The sequence below is a fragment of the Dinoponera quadriceps genome, unplaced genomic scaffold, assembly GCF_001313825.1.
Source record: "Dinoponera quadriceps isolate SergipeBrazil2010 unplaced genomic scaffold, ASM131382v1 scaffold3290, whole genome shotgun sequence".
NCBI lineage: Eukaryota > Metazoa > Arthropoda > Insecta > Hymenoptera > Formicidae > Dinoponera > Dinoponera quadriceps.
In genome coordinates this window covers 275772-296214 of record NW_014558496.1, presented here as the reverse complement: position 1 = coordinate 296214, position 20443 = coordinate 275772, and the positions used below count along the sequence as shown (strand labels likewise).

The 20443-nt window shown below is 43.9% G+C and overlaps 1 protein-coding gene across 10 annotated transcripts in view; it reads right to left on the bottom strand.

Annotated features, from left to right (window-relative positions):
- Positions 1-19187, bottom strand: part of LOC106749866 (protein retinal degeneration B) — a 38424-nt gene extending 19237 nt beyond the window's left edge. For 9 of the 10 annotated variants that reach the window (XR_001374889.1, XR_001374890.1, XM_014629742.1 and 6 more), the window contains exons 1-5: positions 7416-7615; positions 4019-4261; positions 2872-3208; positions 2017-2156; positions 1683-1800 (exon numbers count right to left, since the gene is read on the bottom strand). Coding sequence is in view for 8 of the 10 variants with exons in the window: in XM_014629742.1 (XP_014485228.1) it covers positions 1683-1800; positions 2017-2156; positions 2872-3208; positions 4019-4096 (673 nt within the window). In the remaining 2 variants the exon portion in view is untranslated. Of the gene's footprint in view, positions 1-1682; positions 1801-2016; positions 2157-2871; positions 3209-4018; positions 4262-7415; positions 7616-19054 lie in introns of those variants that run through there. The other variant, XM_014629743.1, reaches the window with a different exon arrangement.
- Between the last annotated feature and the right edge of the window lie 1256 nt (positions 19188-20443).

The window sequence follows — 20443 nt, the reverse complement described above, 5'->3', positions numbered from 1 at the left end:
TTCCTGCGTGGGAACAGCAAGTTTACCTATCGTGAAAAATGTTTTTATCTACGATAAAGGTAGCCTTCTGGCCTCTTGATCTCAGGAATGGTATTAGCTTGAAGTCGTACCGTGCGTGTGGTTTGGCGAGTGTTGCCCCACATGCTGCTCAATGTTTAATACCATTCCTGAGATCGAGCGTTTCCGAAAGGAATTTAAACGCTATGAAACGAGAAAGGTGAGGATGGCAACCAGCGGTAATCATGGAAAAATGCAAACCGGTTACAGGCCTGATTTAAGTAATAAGAGAGAGTTTCAATTTTGAAAGTTTAATATATATTATATAATGGTAATATATATTATACAATTTTAGAGATATTATTTATTTTTTCTTATTAGAGAGCGCGCTTCACTTATATACATATACCAATTAATTTAATAGAAGAGCACGGATAACAGAAAGAGGTGTATGTGTAATGTATGTGTATATGTACACGTGTATCGTGACGTATTACTGTGAATTATAAATTTCCTACGGCTGTATTTTCAAAACGAAACGGTCAAGAATTCTGAAATTTCTTATATAATATCAGTATATCAGTCGTCGACATCACGATAGTTTTTCATTAAAATCCTAAATGTGATTTAGAAAAAATTAAAAACAGAAATTAAAAATAGGATATTTAACTTCAAGGAACAGGTATAAAAAGTGTTAACTTTAGTTATAAACGGTCAATCGTTTTTGTAATTTACAGACGTGTAGCACGTGGTATTTTCATCGATGTGCAGCTACGATTTAAAAGGATCCCGAAGAGAATGGAAAACGGACGAAATATCTTAACTCGGAGGGCTCGTGTTTATTTCGGAAGGACGAGTGTTTTCCGAAGTTCGATCGATCGAAATTTGCTCAATTGAAAGTGTGTGCTCGCGAGTGTCGGACAAATCTGTTTTCCACGAGAGGGTGGGAGACTCATGATCGAAAGGGTTAACCCTTTAGCTGCCGGGCTCTTTGCGAAAAATTTACATCAAATCAAATCTAACGAAGTCGCATTAATTACCAAAGCATCGCTGTCGTCGTTGCAAAGGGCGACAAAATGAATAAATGCATGAATTACAATATATGGAATATGTCAGAAATCGCGCGACTACTCTCGAGCAAATTGCGACTCGACGTTATCTTCTTTCGTAACTTGATTGAATTTAAAAATATCACTTTACATTCAACATTTAATCGCTCGTGACTCGATGACGATCGATCTCCCAGTACTGAGAGGAAGATCAGATTCTTTTTGATTCGTACATTATTCAAGAGATTATTCCGACCGTTTGGAGAAAACGCGCAACTTCTGAGACACTTCGTGTACCAGAAAGTAAATTGCAAATTCTGAATTTACAAAGACAGAGAGAGAAAGAGAGAGACAGAGAGAGGCAAATACCTAACATTAAAACACTAAGGTTCTCTCAATGCTTCGACCGTAAAGCATGCGATATTCTGAAAAAAAAAGAAACAATCTGCGGAAGAATTAATCTTCACTTTTCGTGAATAATCTCTCCCGAAAACTAAGCGACGAAGGGGTTATCGCATATCAACCCTATATCCTACCGTTATGTATATCTGAAGCTGAAAACGAAACCGGAATCAGCATCGCCCGGCATCCAAAGGGTGAGAAAGGGCAGAAGAGGTGAGCAATTACGGTACTAACCTACGTCGTGTATGAACTTTTCTAATTTCGCTTGCATGCCCCAATAACGGAACTCTACTCGGCATAGCTTGTACGCGCACATTAGTGACTTTCCCGACGGCGATGGTTGTTGCTGTCCCTAGACGGCGAGAGAATCGCTAATGTATCAACGGTGAAACTACTTAAGCAGAGAGGTGTCAACTCTTCAAAATAAAGACAGAGAAAAGAAAGAGAGAGATCGAGAGAAAAAAAAGAAATAGAGAGATAAATAGATAGATAGATAGAGATAGAGAGAAAGAGAAAGAGAGAGAGAAAGAGAAAAAGAGGAAAAAAGAAAGAAAGGAGAGATGTATACTTCCACATCGGCCCAATAATCCTCCAGCCAGGTGTCCTCCAGCGGGCCTCTTCCGGTTTTGTCCGAAACGTACAGCTTAGGATCCTCCTCCTTTACGTAGTCGGACCCGTAAAGCTGATCCTTGACGATGTCGATCACATCTTGGAAACAGATCGTTAAACGGGATCAGTCCGCGCCAGGCGGTATTATGCACGACACCGGTCGTGATATTTTCACAACCGGTAACAATAACGCATTGAGAGAGAACAGACGGAGAAATGACGTGACTATTCGCTCGACTCGATCGGAAGATCAATACCGACACCCGTGTGTACACATGCACACATATACACCGTTCACGTCATACATTCAACCGCGATTTTACCCGAGTCGACATTTCGATGCTGCTTTCATGCTCTTAAGGATAGTTCGTGCTTGCATAGACTCATAGATTAATAAAATATGCCTCATAGACTGATAATAAAAAACCTACTTAGACGATACTGACACTTGTTTACTTGTCTCTTCAACCTTGTATTCCACAGATTTAATTTTAACACTCCGCGGTCCGTCGACTATACAGTAACGATGTGACAACATTGATATATCAACGATACACACGTACATCTATAATTGAAATTAGATGCGTGAAGAAAAGTAAAAACAAAATATGCTTACTAATGTTAGAAACAAAAGAGCAAAATTTCGACTCGGATAACCCAAATTTTTTACGTGTCAGATAATCTTTCGCAGGCTTCCCACAGTCACGGTTACAACGATCGATACTCGACTCGTGACTCGCAAAATATCACGATCTTTTCTCCGCCCCCTGCCGCTACAACCAAGTCAATGAAGCAAGTACGATCTCCTCGTTACCCACGATCCTGTTCCTGTAATCACTGCCGCTCAGCTGGAAGACGTTATCCTGGTGACCGTTGTCCGGGAAATAGTACGTCTCGACTTCGACGGAGAGTTTCTCCACGAACGGGCATGTGTAGCGGGTCTTGGTGTACGGATAGGCGTTCCATGCCTCCTCCTTGGCGATCAGAGCCGACTTGGGCAGCAGGCTCTTGAACCAGCCTGGTAAGTGACTGCCCACGTGGTAGATTTTCAACGTGTACTGTCCGTCGCCGCCTGGACCGTCGCTGTACGGCTTGTTCTCGATTATCTCCACGCCGCTACCGGAACCCGTGCTCTCCACCCGAGACTTTTTCTGCGCGAATTACACGGCCCATGTCACATCACGCTTATTGATCACCGCGATCGCGCGTCCTCCCCCGCCCGCGTGAAATTATTAATAAGCGTTTCGTGAACAAAGAAAAGGCAAAAAGGGAGAAAAGAGAGAGAGAACGATAAACTCGGAAATGAACTCGGAAACCGAACGGACGAATGAAAATAAGTCGGGGGATAGATTTCTGTCTTCAAACGGACCCCTAGTCAAAAGCCATAAAGGTAAGTATGGTGCGTACAATATTGCCAAATCTTTACAGGTTAGGCTGTCATATACTTCAACTATCAATCGGGAATTGTGTATTTTACATCTCAATTTCCTCAAAACTAGATGGTCCAGTGATCTCGCAATTTTTTTTATAACATTTCTATAAATCTCACTTATCGTCTTCTCGTCTCTTGTTAAAACCGTTAAAGTAGTTTGGCCGCTGGAGATTAAAAATCGGATGTCGGGAGTCACTTTTCGCACCTATCGTCGTTTCGATTAACACGCTGCTATTAAATTTTAGAAGATTCCTGAGAAAATCAATTTACGAGCCAACTACTTTAAACTGGGTGAATCAACGTTTCCGGACTTCGACGCTTCGAAAATTCAGGACATCGATTACCGTGTCTCCGGCTTGTAATGTCAGACGCTCTTAAATATAACATCGAGCTGCGAATACCGCCGTACAAATTCACCAGGATACACGCGAAACACGTTCGGGCGAGCCTTGCAAACCGATCACACCGCCACATATTGACACGAATTTCAACGAGGAGTAACTGATGTCGAATTAATCGCGATAATTACCGCTATCATGTATAGCTGAGCGATACGATACTCCTCTACCGTGAGAGGCATCGGTATGCGATATTCCTTGATCAACATTTTGTCGGAGCCTGTCCCGTATCACACGTGCATCTTCGCAAAGTGCATCTCCCCTTCAAGGACACCGTGCGCCATCCCGCGCGACATCCTCGCGACATCTCGAAGGATCCTTCACGACGGGGATCGGGAGCGACGTTCCCATTTTGCGTCGTCAGGTGTAAATCTCTGTAAGAAGGCAGAGAAAGAAAGAAATTGCGCCTCGTGCGCCTCTCTCGATCGCTCGTGTTACAGGTCGAACGATCTAAATTCGGAGTGGCGAGCTATTATCTGCTACGCAAATTGAATCCACCGGTTATCCGGTCTCCCGCCGTTTCCTCGGCTAAAATTGACTGCGATCTCGGTTGTAATCTACCGTAATCCCAACTACGCTAACGACAGGCCGTTCGAAGAGGAAGAGCAGGCGAACGTTGAATGAAAATAAAAGGAGGCCGATACAGACAGAAAAAAATAGATCGTTCTTTATTAGCGTCTTGCTTCTTTGTAACGTGACATCGAGGAACCAATAAGTATCGCCGATAAAACTATCGCTTATCTCACATTTATCTTGTTCGTTATTAAAGTTTCGTGCATTTTTCCGAATCTTCCTCTCGTCAGACTTGTGATATCTCATTAGCCAACGTGATGTTCTTCCTCTCTCTCTTTCTTTCTCTCTTGATCGTTAAAGAATTTAATTAACTGAGTATGCTGTAGAACAGTTTCGTGTTGAAGAATTAGACAAACTTCACGAACAGTAAACGCTACAAATACTTTGTATTGTTATGTCGTTGTTTCGACCGTGTCTTTGACGAATTAGCTCTCTCTGTGTCTCTGACAAGACACCGGTTTGTTCCCCGTCAAATTACCCGCCGTGATTACGAAATGTCCGTTATGGCAGACACAAATCGCGCCGATTCTACCTAACAGACCGCTATACGAGCCGCTACATAAATATCGTATCCTTCTGCGTGTGAATAGTCGCTGTGCCGGAAATATTCGCAATACCGGTGCTTAGTCATACTTAAAAGCAGCCATCAACGCGTCCAGCGTGGAAAATAATCTCCGTGTTTGGAGAACCTGGGATTCAAATGAAGATGAATGAATCCTTGCAAGATGTTTGTGCAACGTTGCAATTTTTTTCTTAAGTATTTCGTTTAGAGTCTATTTAAAAGCCATGATACACTAAAGACGTAAACAAATCAATCGATCACAGTCGAGAATTTCAACATGATAATCTTACGCTCATATCAATAATTGCTATTTAAAACTTGTCTCGAATGAAATTCTTGAATGAAATATTCAGGTTTGAGTTTAGAGTTGAATGTGGACTTTCTTGTGACATTTTCCTCAATATTTATTGGTTAGAGAAAAATTTGATGACGAAATACATATTTTTGTAAAATATAGTCTAAGTCTCCTTGTTAATTGGTTTATTTGCTAGGAATAAAATTTTATTCCGCCGTATTTAAATAAACGTTTATTTCGTAAATAAACGTTTATTTCTGTGAATTAAATCTTATATTTCACAAATCAATTTTCAAGTTTTCTTTTTCTCAATATATTACCGATGTACCACCTATTTTCTAAATTTCTTCGAGTAAATTTTATTTGAAAAGTGGAGTAATAAACTGAGTCACTCGAGTCACTCGAGAATGAAATCTCCCACCATGAATAGTCGAGTGAATATTTTCATTCAAAGTTAAAAAATAAATTTGACATGTTCATATAAACATATTCATATGTTTAACCATCACTGTAACAATCCATCACTGTCACTCCGATGGATTGAAACGTTTACTCGCACACATTAAGACTTCGAAACGTTCATTTCGAGTAAATTTCCACGGATATTCAATGAGATTTCGTCCCGAGACATTTGGAAAACAATCATTCTCGACAGTTCCCGAATGCAACTGGCCAACTCGCCACGTCCCACGTATCTTCTCCCTCTTATCATCTCCGTGATCCCGCGCGCATAGAAAGCAAATTAGCGCGATATCTCATTCGTGCGATATAATCCACGATAACGACGTATCGGTGAACCTCGGACGATCGACGATCCACGACGATCGCGCCTCAGGCTGGGGCAATAAACAAAACGTTACGCAAAACGTTTATTTATACGTGGCTCGGCCTCGGCGCCTTGTGGCCGTACACGCATTTCGCTTTTACATCGCGCACGAAATTAGCGGCAATTACGCAAATCCGCTCGCCGAACTATAGTCCGCTCCCGTAAATATACACACGTACACACGCATACACACGCGACGCATCGTAATCGTAGCGCGCTGGAAATTGCGCGTAGGCTGCGCGTTTATCGCTTCATTCCTCCATGTCGGCGGAAGCGGCAGATAAGCGCGCGCGATGTTATCAAACGCCGCGCCGTTCACGCCGTCGGCGTCGCACGTGTTGCAATTTCCGGCCGAAATGTGTTTGCAATTTTTACTTGCAGTTCGTAGCCCTCTCTCTAGCAAGTGTTTCTCATTAAGTCCTTCATTAAGTCAACGACGGTATCTCGCGACCGAAAATCGCGGGGAAACGATTGCGGGTGTCACTCCACCGGCTCGTACGGCCCAGCACTTTCGATCACGCTCGTCGAGCATACGCGGTGTGATTAACCCTTCAATCAATAGTCTCAAGTGTTCCCTCCTTCCCGGCTTTTAGGCGCGAGGATGACAAAAAGGCGAGGCTCGTCGGCTCCCGTTCTCGGACGGGCGAGTCGAGCTTCGAGTTAATATATTCACGCGGCTACCTTTCACATGGATGTTAAACAATTTATTATGCCCGGAACTTGTTAAGGAATACGAGATGCACGAGGAGGGGGGTTTCGCATCGAACGGAGTGATCGCGGCGCACAGGTTTTCGAATAATCGTGAATAAGCGAAACGAGGCGGATTACCGCAGCCGATCGCATTGTGCGAAAGGTATTAACGCGGACCGTACGGATAATCCGTGAAATTATTAATTCGGAAAGCGGTTTCGGTGAAAACTCTTCGTCGATGGGAGCGTGTTCCGCGCGAGAACGATTTTTGACGGCGCTCACACCGGACGCGGCCGCAAGCGCACGTTATTATCTCAACTCATGGCGTGCGACCGTAATCAATTAAGGAAACGATGACGTCACGATACTGACGCACTGAGAGAAATTGTAGTTATTCTCGATACCTCAACACCCCCTTTTATGGTTCTAACCACAATAATATACACAGGAACAAAAGTGCTGGATTCAAGTAAACATCAACTACTCCAATACTCCTCGGCGAGTTTTTGACAATAATAACATTCGAAATCTCATTCCCTCCCCTTGTATATTATTATTATTTACTTTCGATATCTCACAAACCTCCGTAATCTTCGGTCAACGAAGAAGGGAAAGACAGGTCACTGATGACGGTAATTCGATTTACCGATAAAAGGGTTAAACAATGACGTCAGATGATGCGAATGATGTCACGGGGGGCGCAATCGAAAGATATTAGGGGTGACTCGACGACGGGGCGCGACGACACCGAGGAACGACACACACAATGCGAACACGGCGACGCGTCGCCACCGACTGGCACACGGGAGCGGATCGCAGTCTCACGACTCGTCTCGAACCCGCGAAATCGCCGCCGACCAATCAGGAGCTGGTGGCCGCCGCGACCCGACGACGACGGCGGCAGGGCCGTAAATTAAACGGCGCCAGCCGAACGAACGTATTCATGATTTTGCGGCAAAAGGCAGTTTTCTCGCGGTATTATGGGGCGGATCCTCCATTGACGCTCCTCTCGCTTCTTTTTTCCTCAATTATCCGGCAGTCCGAGAGAAAGAGAGAGAGAGAGAGAAAGAGAGATCCCGTTGACCGCGTTTTGTATAGAGACGCGCGCGTGTTCACGGTGAATGACAGAGTGACGATCGTTCGCGCGAAACGCGATTTTGCATTCGCGGTGTGAATGCGCGTGTATCGTTATATGCTGTCATCTGAAACAGGTAACGTACGATAACGAAATCAGTGAGACAGGTGTGTCGCCGGGATAGCGGGCAAACACGGACGATCGCGCGTTCGTTTGGAACGAGCCCGCAACCGAGAAGCGAGCAACGAGCGCGAAGTTCGGCGTCCGATCGAGAGCGAATCTCGTGGGTGGATCGTCGAGCCGGAGCGAAATCGAGCGACGCGGATAGAGAGCGACAACGCGCCGCGCGCTTCCCGCTGTTTCCCGCGGACACGACGCGGTGTCCGAGGCCGCCGGGGATTGCTTCCTAGATAACGAAGACGTGTGATAGCGGAGAGATCGTTGTTAGATAATAGAAATGTTACGTCGACGAAGTGGAGTTAACTCGCCTCCGGACAACCACCGAGCAGCCGGCTCTCCTTCTCCGTCGTCGTCGACGACGCCGCCACCGCCACCACCGCCTCCCGGTCTATTGATCGCCCCCGAACGGCCAGGAAAGCGCGAGGCCAGCTGCGCCACACTCGCTCGCGCCAGCGAGCTCCCGCGAGGGCGAGACCAAAAAGCGGCGCCGTGAAGGCGTCTTCGCGGAGCCACCTTCAACCCCTTCTACTAGGGGGGCCTCCGCACATGTTGCTACTCGAATTCGACGCCGGGGCACCTCGAAGAGGCACCCCGGAGCGCGCTCGGAGATCAAATTGGAATTGTGCGGTACTTGAGACTATGATGAAAAATTATAGTCTAGGAAAGCATATATAGTAACTATGTTACTATATGTTATTATTTGTTTATTACTATATGTTACTGTGATATATTACGATATAGTGTGAACCAACCAATACATTTATATCCGGGAAGAAAGTCTCGCTAAAGTTAAAGGGTCCCAAGTATTCCCGGGGAACACATTTTATATATCTATATCAATGAGATATTTGTTTTTCTTTCGAAGCCGTAGTTAATAGTAAAAAAATAATCTGGCAGATCATAAAAAAATAACATAGCCACGGCTCGGCCAAGTCTGAACCATACATGCTTTTTTCCCCTTTCCTTTTTTTCTTTCAACAGGTTGACTGCAACGGAAGTCGGCATCGGTGATCGGCATTTGACTCTTCAGTGGCACTTCAGTAAGATAAATGCACTATATATATATGATGTATGTAACGATGATACCGTTTAATCATTTTACATAATGTTTTATCATTATACGTTTTGATAGCGAAAATTTACGTAATGTAGACGGTAAGCGAAACTCGCGAAACTCGTCGGACAGTCAACGTGTTAATAATAGTTAAATCATTGTCTCTCGAAAATAATCAACGAGAAGGGAAAGCCAGGCGGATCGTATTTCTCGAATGACATGTATTCATGTATGCAAACGGGGATAAATGGAAATGATATATTAAATAGATATATCTTTATATGTGTACGCATTATAAAGAACGGATTTCGTGAAATCGCGTTTTTAAAAATCGAAGATCTTGTCAAAGTCGTTCATCGATTTCTTCGTTCGTTTACTTAAATACACCGAAAAGAAAATTAGATGGAAAAAATTAATTCTCAGAGTTGCACATGTTTTGTCGCACTAACTGCGATCGAATTGAATGAAAATCGAGAGAGAGAGAGAGAGAGAGTAACTGCTCAGAGAGCGACAATCTAACGTAAGAATTTAAACTGCAAAATATAGTCAAAGCTAAAAGGTTAACTTAACATGGAACTGGAATGTAATTATACGTATGATATAATTCCTTCAACTACCAAAAGCTTGCAATTTCCAACTTCATAATACGAGCAATTCCACCTCTGATAAAATAAATCGGACGACAAATATACGATCAATAATGTGTTGCATCAACTTAACGTCCGCCTCGTTGAACCAAATTTCGAGCTTGTTTTGTACAAACCCGAGATTAAAGCGACATGAAAATTTTTACTGAAAGAATTACGGCAGCTGATTCGCGATGCGTAAACCTTGAAATTGAGTTCGTTTAATTCAATTCGAGTTTGTCTCGACTGGTCTTTTTTCATACTGTAGCCGTCGTAAGAAAAATAATAATCTGCGAGATACTCAGAGAGACAGTGTATACAAGCACGCTTTTAATAACGATCTCACGTACATAAACATTTTTTAATCCCTTCTTCTTCAATATCGTATTTTATACCCGTAATATTTTCCGGTGAACAAATATCGTCAAATTACACGCAGCGGACGTGTGACGCGAACTTTACGCGACGCCAAGGGTCTCTGCTTCTGTTCGGATTTAATATTTCACGTCCGCGATCTCTCTCTCTCTCTCTCTCTCTCTCTCCCTCTCTCTCTCTCTTTCTCCGGAGTGACGAGGATCGATTAAAAATTAAAGCGACCGCCGCGTGTCGAGTAGGCAAGCCGTCATTTTCATCTCGTCCAGTAATTTCCAGCTGCCACCAGCAGGAGCCGAGCTATTTCCACATTCCGCCTAATTATCCGTCTTCTTACGATACTTCTCGTTCGGGTCCTCGACTTCGTAGCCATGCGGCGGGATGGCGTTTTTCACGGGATTATGGAACAACGTGTGATTGCCATCGCCCCAAGGAAATGGCTGTTTAAAAAGAAAGGAGAGGGATAGATTTGAATTTTTCCCGAGATGCTCGAGCGTTCCCGAATTTCCGACGAGAGATTTTTACTTTTTCGTAGATCACCCGAGTCTCGAAATTTTGTAGTTTTACACAAATTCCAGCGAACTTGAAAAATCAATGGAGAAGCGACAGATGCAATACTGTATAAACTATCGTCAGCAGATTCAAGATGGCTCGGCCTCGCATTCCAAGAAGCATTATTAAACGCACAAATTAGCGAGGTTTAAAATAGGTTTTAAAATGCCGCTATTCGTAGCTATGAATTATTTACGATCTTTGATTGAGAGCGTAAATCATAAATTAGTATTCATGGGCCGTTGCTCGGCAGTTTGGATCGATATTTCTTGTTGTACGAAGCAAATGCAACTACAAGTAGACGAGCAATCTAATATTCAGCGAGCTATTATTATTTGTCAAATAATAATAGACTACGGACGCTGATCTAAGTGTCGTTTCTTCTGCTCCACAACAATTATTTGTAACATCAGGTAAGATGATAGCTTGTGTTATGTCTCGAGATGATCTGTTTCAATGATGATTCAAATTCAACGGAATTTCCGGAGTTAATGTGAAACCGAAATTTCGACTCGAGTTCAAATTAATCCACCCTCTGTCTTAAAGAAGACGCATGGGAGAGCGATGGTTTTACAATTTCTTCAATTCTGGGTGGATCGGTAAGAGCGGAGATCATTCCAAAGTCACTGTCGAAAGTTCGCGTGATAAAGAATTGATGAAAACCGGAAAACGGACTTGTTTACGTGGATATCCAGGAGCAAAAGAGATCGTAAAAAAGCTCCAGCAGTCGTCTTCCCGTTCGAGAAACTCGAGTAAACACGCGCACACGTGGAACACGGCGAGAAACGCGAAATTTAAGATATAGACAGGCTAGAGTAAGGTCTTCGTGAAATCGTAGGTCTTCGTTAACCGATAAATGCGAGGATCACAGGGGAAAAAATAGGTCTAGCTGGCTGAAGAATAAGAGATGCGGTAAATTAGCGCAATCAGATAAATAAAACAGAATAATTTTGGGGGAAAAACGCTCAAAAACCGACATATCATATTTTAGGCTTTAAATTAAGTCGACAAGATTCGCCCCCGAGTCGCTTTTCGGCAAGCGAGCTTTTGCAAGAGGAAAGCCTGATCGCAAGTTTCGTCGGGAAAAATTAAAACATGCCACCCGCGAGAGATCTGCCCGTGTTCACGGCGAAACGGCAGATCTCGCGGGGGTGGAAAGAGAGGCCTTGAGTCTTGTCGCTATCGCTCAGACAGCCGCGACAAATGGCGTTGAACTTATACCTTGGTGCGACGATACATGTAAGGGAAATTCAGAAACGGCGGTCTCGGTTCCTTCGCTTTTTTCCGATGCCGTACATAATTGTACGCCGACATGATCACGATCAGGGGCAGCGCGACGAAAAGGAAGAGGCTTCGCCAGAACACGAATTTGGGTGGATCTGTGCTCACAATCGGTCGCGCATTGTCATTATATAACACATTATGTGCAACATGTCGTCGCGACATCGCGATAAGTAATGACACAAGACGGTTATACGGCCCAAGTTAAATTGCAGCTCATCGTTCTCTCTCTCTCGATGAATTTCTGAAAAGGAGCCGAGGAAGGAGAAAAAGCTCCGTACGCGCGCGTCGGGAATCCCCGCATCGTCCGGCCCTGAATTTATTGCAAAAGTTCGAAATATAGAGCACGACATTGAGACTCGCGCGACGTTACCGATGTCAGATTGACAAATCGGCGGCTTGAAACAAGGCGGATCCGGCTTCTCAAGACACGGTGGGCAAGGATCATCGGCGGGATCATCGTCTGTCGAGTGGGTGGGAGCGGAGGAGGACGCGGGGGAACATGTTTCCGGTACGTCTTCGACAGTCGACGAAGGGGGGCAGTCCTTCGACTTTTCAAACGAGCCGAGGTTTCTCCAAAATGTCAGCTGCCATAAATCGGGTAATCTCCGGCGGGAGAGAGGAAATGACGTCATGTACCGCTTCATACGTTCTCACGAGCCTCCCTGGATACTCGCCCTCTCGAGGAAATCTTCGCGCCAGCGAAGACGTGCGAAAGCTTCTAATCTCGGGAGGACTTTTACGCCCGCTTGACGTTTGACGTTCGCCGTGACGGTCGCGATAATCGATCGGTACTGTTCGATTATATCGATACAGGGACGAAAGTGAATGACGGATTCTCGGATGTCGCTGTACTAATAAACGCGTCGATGGAATATAACTGACTATATGATATAACAGCGCATAATTTACTTGATATTTTTTAAATATATTTTTCACCTCCTCTTCCTTCTCTCCCTTTCCCTGAGGAAAACACATGTTGCCAGGGTTTCGAGGGAAAACGATGCATGCATTTTCCCTGCTATCACACTGAAATCCCGACTTACGCAGCGTAAACTCGGGAATTCCAGCTTTGTATTTCTAAATGGGAGAACGGCTGAATAAAAGACGCGAGATGGCTATAGGCGGAGAACGCCGTTCTAAATCCTCATCCGGACAACCTACTTTTGCAAACGCACACTGCTCCAATGTTTCTTTTCTTTTCTAAAGGAAAGGTCGTCGCGCACAGATACAAGGAGGAAATACGCTAATATATTCGCTTTCGTACTGTCATGTAACGACACATATATTACGTAGGATCTCTAAAAGCCTGAAATTTACCCGCTAAATCTCACTCGAAACGAGTGGAAATTCACTCGGAGCGACAGTGAAAATGCCGCCACTCGGAATCTCACAAGAATGAATGTTTATCTCAAACTTGGAACGAATTCATACAAGTGAATACTTAACATATCAATTTCTGAGAAACTAGATCGTCACTCTATTTGCGACGAGTGGAATTTCACTCACAGAAATCCAAGGATATTAGCCCGCTGCGGCGAATGCGTTTTTTAACGCGGATACATAAAATTTTCGACGAGTGATCTAACGGAGGTCGCGTACCCGTTAGAGTCGCGCATTTTTCCGTTAGACGGCTCGAAATTGACACGCAAGAGAGAGAGAGAGAGAGAGAAAGAGAGAGAGAGTATGCCCAGTTCCATCCGCGAAACCTTAAAAATAACAGTTCAATCCGTTTTACGCCCGTCGTCGTCGGCGCCCGCGTTTACCCCGCGAAACAGAGAAAGAGAGAGAGAGAGAGAGAGGAGACGCTCGGGCAAAAGAGGGAAGAAAACGCGGATATTACGTTTAGTTACTCGGTGAGACGAGATTAACGGTGGAGTGCACTTAAGCGCGACGAGCGCTTAAAAGCGAGCGTTAGTCGCTCGCGATAAACAAGAGTAGCGTGCCGTTTAATCCGCGCTTTATCGACACGCCACGATGTCTGGGCTAGCCGGAAACTGATAAACGGCTCGTCGCTGGGTCACCTGCATATCAAGGCAATGCTCACCAGACCGCACGCGACAGATATTTCCATATTTCCCACTCGTCGTACTCCACTCGGGTCGAGTGTTTCCTCGGAAAGCCGCTCGCGCGCCCGCGAAAGATTTGCCCGCGCGAAAACATCTTTCCCGCTTGCCTGCCTTGCGAACAAAGTTGCGCCCATGATGCCGCGCCGGGCTGTGAATAAATAGTAGCAACAATGCGGTGCGGTTTTTTATCGACCACAAGCAAGTATAACTTAAGAGAGACTGTCCGAGACGTGAAAATTTCGGCGCTGTGTTAAATATTCGATTCTGCAACACAGTTGAAGCTAAGAGAGCAAAATAGGTCCGATTTTAACGATATAATTTTCTGTTACTTTAGTCATGATGACGTCTTAAATTTCCGTTCTTAGCAGTTTGTATTTTTTGCGGTTTTCAGCGTCAAATATCGAACGTCGAGAAACCTTATTTGGTTTGTGCCTCCGTAAAGATTGAACGCCGTGCCGAAGTAAGGTAAAATTGTTTGCGGGCCTACGAGGAAGGGTCGCGATTTAATTCCCAGCCTCTCGGATCTTTCGCGTGGCACTTAATTACGTCTCTCGGATGTCGCAAATATTTGTCTTTCTTCGCCGACGGACGGGGAATTTCAGGATTTGATGGAATCATAATGTCTGACGTCGGCCTGACCTTTCAGACGCGGCGAAACGGACAGTGTGTATGCGTGTATGTGTGACCCTACGTCGCCATATTCCAGAGTGTACGATATTAATACAATAATTGAGCGAAAATACCAAAAGGTTCCGCATATCGATCATGACGCGGAGGTCGTTAAGATTATTATTAACCCCGCCAGACACGAGATTTTTTGCCTGATGGAACAGGAACGCCCGCTCGCGATTTGTTTCACCGTTCCATGCCGGACGAATAAATCGTCATCGATCGCACATGTTTTTCTCGTTTTCCCCTTCGCGAGATGATCCAAACCAATCGCGGTGCGTGTCTCCGGCGCGCTCGTCGAGCGTGAAGCGCCCCGCGCGCACGGATTCGCGCGATCTCTCGTTCGATTGAGCTTCGCGAATTTTATTTACGACCGAGCGAGAAGTGATTTATTATTATCGTCGATCCCGCCGGTGCCAACGTTGACGGGAATATTTTCGCCTCGTGAACCTTTATATTCGCTCGGTCGATAGGTAGACGTACGTTCCGAATAAATCCCCCGATCTCGCGCGCGCGCTCTCGCGTTAATCCATCCCTTTTCTGCCCCCACCTCCTCGTAAAAAATTAATTAAATTAACGGAAATATTGCGATTCGTCCGGAGACGGCGGTTGATAGCGAATTATCCCGCGCAACGAGCAAGAACAATACCATCGGATTCGCGCGGGCCTGCTTCCTGGGAAGCGGGGGTACGTCGATGCGGCTTGCGCGGCAACCTTTGACATTTCGAAAGGGCGGGTCGAAGTCTCCTTTCCACTACTCTCGTAGCCGGGGGTAGTAAGCACACCCCCAGCGACCCGACATCCGGCCGAAATGTGGCACGGCGCATAAAAGAAGCGCGCCGTAATTTGCAAGCTACGAGTGTAGCTCCGCCGATCTATGCCGTGAAGCAAGAAAGCAGGAGGGTAGGGGAGGCAGCAAGGGGGAAAAGAAAAGGGAAACGAGCTTAACGAGCGCATGGGAGACCTTAATGTTGCATAAATCCACCTTCGTGTTTCCTCCTTCGAACTCTCCCCCGGAACTCGGACTCACGGCTCATCCCTCTCGTTAAAGCAAGCCTTTGCGGCGAGGAAATAAAGGTGCACAAAATGCACTGAATGTTTAAAGCGCCGGCCGTGTTTTGCTGCACATCGCGTGAAAAATACACGAGCGCTGCTTGGGCCATTATAATTCTCCAAATGACTTATTTACCACGATATCACCGCACTCATTTCACCGTGAGAGAGAGAGAGAGAGAGAGAGAGAGAGATGTGAGAGACGCTAGTTAACTACCAATGTTTATACTGGGCCAAACTCGCGTCTTGCCCTGGAGCTGAACATAAACGCACGAAGGAAATTTTTGTCATATAATATAGCAGATTAATAACATATAGTAATAATAATAATAACGACGTCCATCATGGGGGGCGTACAGTTAATTATACATTAACCGTTCGAACGTTTACGGTGTCGAGAATGGGTAGAGACGTTACTTTTAAGCGAACTCCCGATCTGATCGACACTCGCGTCGATCTCCAATTAGCACGGAGATTGTAATTAGTAACGGACATGTGCGGTTCATCGTAGTTCATCATTCACCTGCACAAGCCTAATTGCATCACTCAGCACGCGAAGAGCTCGAGGTTGCGTTGTGTGCGGCGCACCTCCACGTTAACCGCAATACGCTAACAAGCTTGCTATAACGCATAATTAAACACAAGTCGTGATAATCGAAGTCACGATTGTTTTCCATTCAGAACCGCGCCCACGGCCACTATTAGCTAAATATTTCGGAGATTAATTCTTGGATTAATTCACATTTTAGACACTACTGCTTGATATGGCTTTTACGCACAGAGAAGAAGATTTCTTTGGAGTTACTAAAATTTCTTGAATTCAACAGAATTGTTTGATTTGCCAATCAATAAATATTTTTATATCAAATAACATTTTTTTTTGTATATTTGATATATTCGACTTTTTTTTGTATATTTGATTTTTTTTGTATATTTTTTTCTGATATTTCATTCAAACATTACAATAGTTGCCACAAGCATAAATTATTTGAAAGAAGTAACATTTATAAAAATATACATGTTACAAAAATATTAAAAAATTTTTTTTCCCGCTTCAATAGAACAATATTTAATACACAATGAAATAAATTTTTTGTTGGAAACAAAATATACCATTTCCTCTAAATAAAATGAAATAAAACAAATAATCTACTCCAATATTCCTTAGTAAATATTTACCTGAACGTAACAATTTTTTCTCCATGTACCCAAAATATCTCGGGAGCTTTGGACCAATTTTACACAAATTGCTTTATAGTTTTGCATAGATATTCTTAGTAAGATTATTTAGTCTTTGTTATATGATTTTTTTTATATCTATTATAGTTTTTTTTATAAACGGAAAGAGAAGAAATTTTTGACGGAAAATTGTACTTTTGATTTCGAATATTAATAACTTTATCAAAAATTAATATTTCGAAATATGACAAAACCTAGATCTTGATAATATTACTAAAAATATCTATGCAATATTAATGCTAAATCAGCCCAATAGTTCCCGAGATATTTTAGATATCGATTAGCAATTACAAGCTTCACGGAAACAATAATAACAGCGTTACACATTCAACTTTTTGTAATGAGCTTCATGTGATATCTAAATAAAAGTATAAAGAATCATCTCTCAAAAGAATATCTTCATAAAATTAATAATGTGACCAGCAGAAAAATTCAAACATTAAACGTTTCTTGAGCCGCTCAAATATGTAGCCCTTCAACCAAATTTATATTTGATACAAAAGATATATAAAAAGACTAATCGTATCGGCGGATGCGGAGATACATTCAATTACTCCTCAAGAGCTGAAGTTGGAGTTGAAGATCTCGTACAGCCGTTTCAGCTATCGAGCTTATAGCCGACCAGTGGGAAAGTTGAGGTGAGCCTATACAGGCTCAATCGATTTTCCAAATGTATGACGTTACTCGTGACGTCTCTCAGAAAGAGAGAAAGAGGACCGAGATTCGCTTTCGCTCAGCCAAAGTGACGTCAATGTTGTGAGGTGTTCTGTCTTCATCAACGTCATTAATGGAGACGAAATGAAGCGTAGTACAAATAATAATGGGACGCGGGCGTTGTTATTTATATTCATGTCGCGAAGTGACGAAGTTAAAATTTGCTCGAGAAAATTAATCAACGGGAATTCTATGCAAATAGAAAAAGAGGAGTAAACAATTATTCAGCCAGAAATGTAATTTGAGAATTTCTCATTTGCGAAGATGAGAAATCAGAAGAGGAATCTTCTTGTATCGTTTAATATTTACAATTCTGAAAATCTACAAGTCTCTGTGTAATCTATCAATAATGCGATCGGTGAAGAAAGATCTACAGATCCAAAAGTCGGAGATCAAGGTTACGAAAAAAAGTCAATGGATTTCAGAACTCAGGAAAGCAAAAATATTTACGAATATACGGAACATATTAATAAATTCAGCTGTATATACGAAATGAACGATTACGAGAACTATTGTGAAAAGACAGCGTAGAACGTAAATAAATGCGACGGTGGCGTAAATATGACAGAATATCCGGTTTTATGTAAACTACCTTTCGTAAATCGCGTGCGTGTATATAAATCCTGCTCCATTCACGTCCGAAATTCTATCCTGTGTACACTATCGTAACACACCGGATGGTCCTCGCATGAATGAATTTCACGTCGGGATTATGAGCGCGACTGGGATCTGTTCTTAAATCTGCGGATCTCCCGCGGAACATCGTGCACGCATTTCGAGTCACAACCGTGAACGCTCAATTCAAAATCGAGGACAGCGCCGTACCGTAAAAAAGTCGGGCTAATTTCGCGAGCGCGACAAGAGAAATTACCACCCTCTCTGAAGCATCGATAACCGAGATATTTTCAGCAGCAGGTATTCTTTTCTTTTGTCTTATCGATAAAAGGTAGATGTGTGCGTGACGATCTTGATGCACGAACGGAGTGATTTTCCCGTTTGACATTTTACGTTCTCAAGGAAAAATCGTTTCTCCTACACCGGGAACGTTTCCCCCATCATCTCCTCCTCCAATTCGTTCCTTTCAACGCGAGATCACCCGCTCTGCCCGCTCTCCTCCGCCTCTTTTGTACACTACTAACCGCCATCGATCACCGGAAGTCGGGATAACCAAATTGCACGACGAGTCACGGCGGCCGATTTGCAATTCGCCGACAATTTCCTTCAGGCTCGCAGCAGGCACGAGGTACGATTTACGTTCGCTCGTTTACATGCACACACGCACATACCTACATACGCACCACGTCGAAAGCACGCACGTCAATCCGTCCGCCACTTACCGGTGTTTTTTTTCTCGCCAACGAGAGTTCGCCAAAATCGCGGACGTCCGTTTCCGGTCGTGGATCGGAAATCTCGCGAGAATTCACACGCGAGCGATCACACGCGCGACCATCGTCCGCGCCGCAAGGTGTTCCCCCATCATTTTCACGTGATGACACCTCGGATGCGACCAAGGCGAGACCCCGGGATGTAATATCGGTTGATAAGGCAGATCCTTCGGCGTCTGCGCCTGCGTCACGGTGAGGACGGCAGCGTCGTTTCGCCGAGCGCGCGACCAACCTGACGGGTCGGTCGCCTCCGAGTTTCTACGGTAAGAAATGCTAAATCTCTTTGAGAAATACTCGAACATTGCCGATCTTGCAGCTTTGAAATTGACATTTATTTTCGTCTGGATTTATACGAGGAGCTTCGAAAAATTCTCCAATGACGTTCCTCGCGAGGCGAAATATGACATCGAAAAGCGTAAAGATCCTCGGAGGTCGATTTGTCCGATTGATTATTGAGATTTTATTTCCATATAGGTAATAATCGGTATTATTATTGACGAACCGAGATTGCTGTCAGTTTGTATCCCCCTTATCTTCAACGTTCGCGCGTCACAAAACGCTAGACTTTCGGAACGCTGACGCTCGTGGACAACATCGACGGCTCAAACAGAAGCGACCAATGGCTGTCGTGACGAGTCAGCTGTTTTATTCAAAACCCACCGTGAGGATCGTTCTGTTCATTTCACCGACAGAGCCGTATGCTCGGCCTCGTGTTGTAACAGCCTTGCCACCTGACGTTCCAGGTGGAGCGTATTTAGATGTTCACGATCGCCGCTTGGAAAATCCCAAACGATTTATCCGTCTGTCGATTTAATATCGTCTGATTTGTTCCGTGTTTCAATTTCGCGTTGAATTTTCTGAATTGATAAAACATCGGGAACGTCCAAGAGTAAAGTGCATAACTACAATAGCAACAACAATAACAATAACATGCATAAAACGTTCACAGCTGTTAGACTGTCAAACGCAGCTCCGAGTCGCGCGAATATTTAGACACGACGTATTCAATTCGAATGTCTGCAAGGCAAAACACCCCGATATGACATTTAATGCCGAAGAGGAGGGAAGTAGAAGTAATGGGAATCGAAGCGAAATATATTAAAAAACAAAAGTACAAAAATACACACAAGGGTGTTCTTTGAAAAAATGTAACGCAGACAAATGGAAAGCGAGAAGTGCGAGAAAGCAAGTGAGACAGAAAAACGTTCTCTCTAACGCTGTCGTTTCACTAGTTATCATACCAATAACGAACTGGGAAACTGATTCACTAACAACCGATAATAGATTTTGCGCTGTTTGTATCGATACGTGCGAGAATGAAGGACACGTCACTCGAGCTAC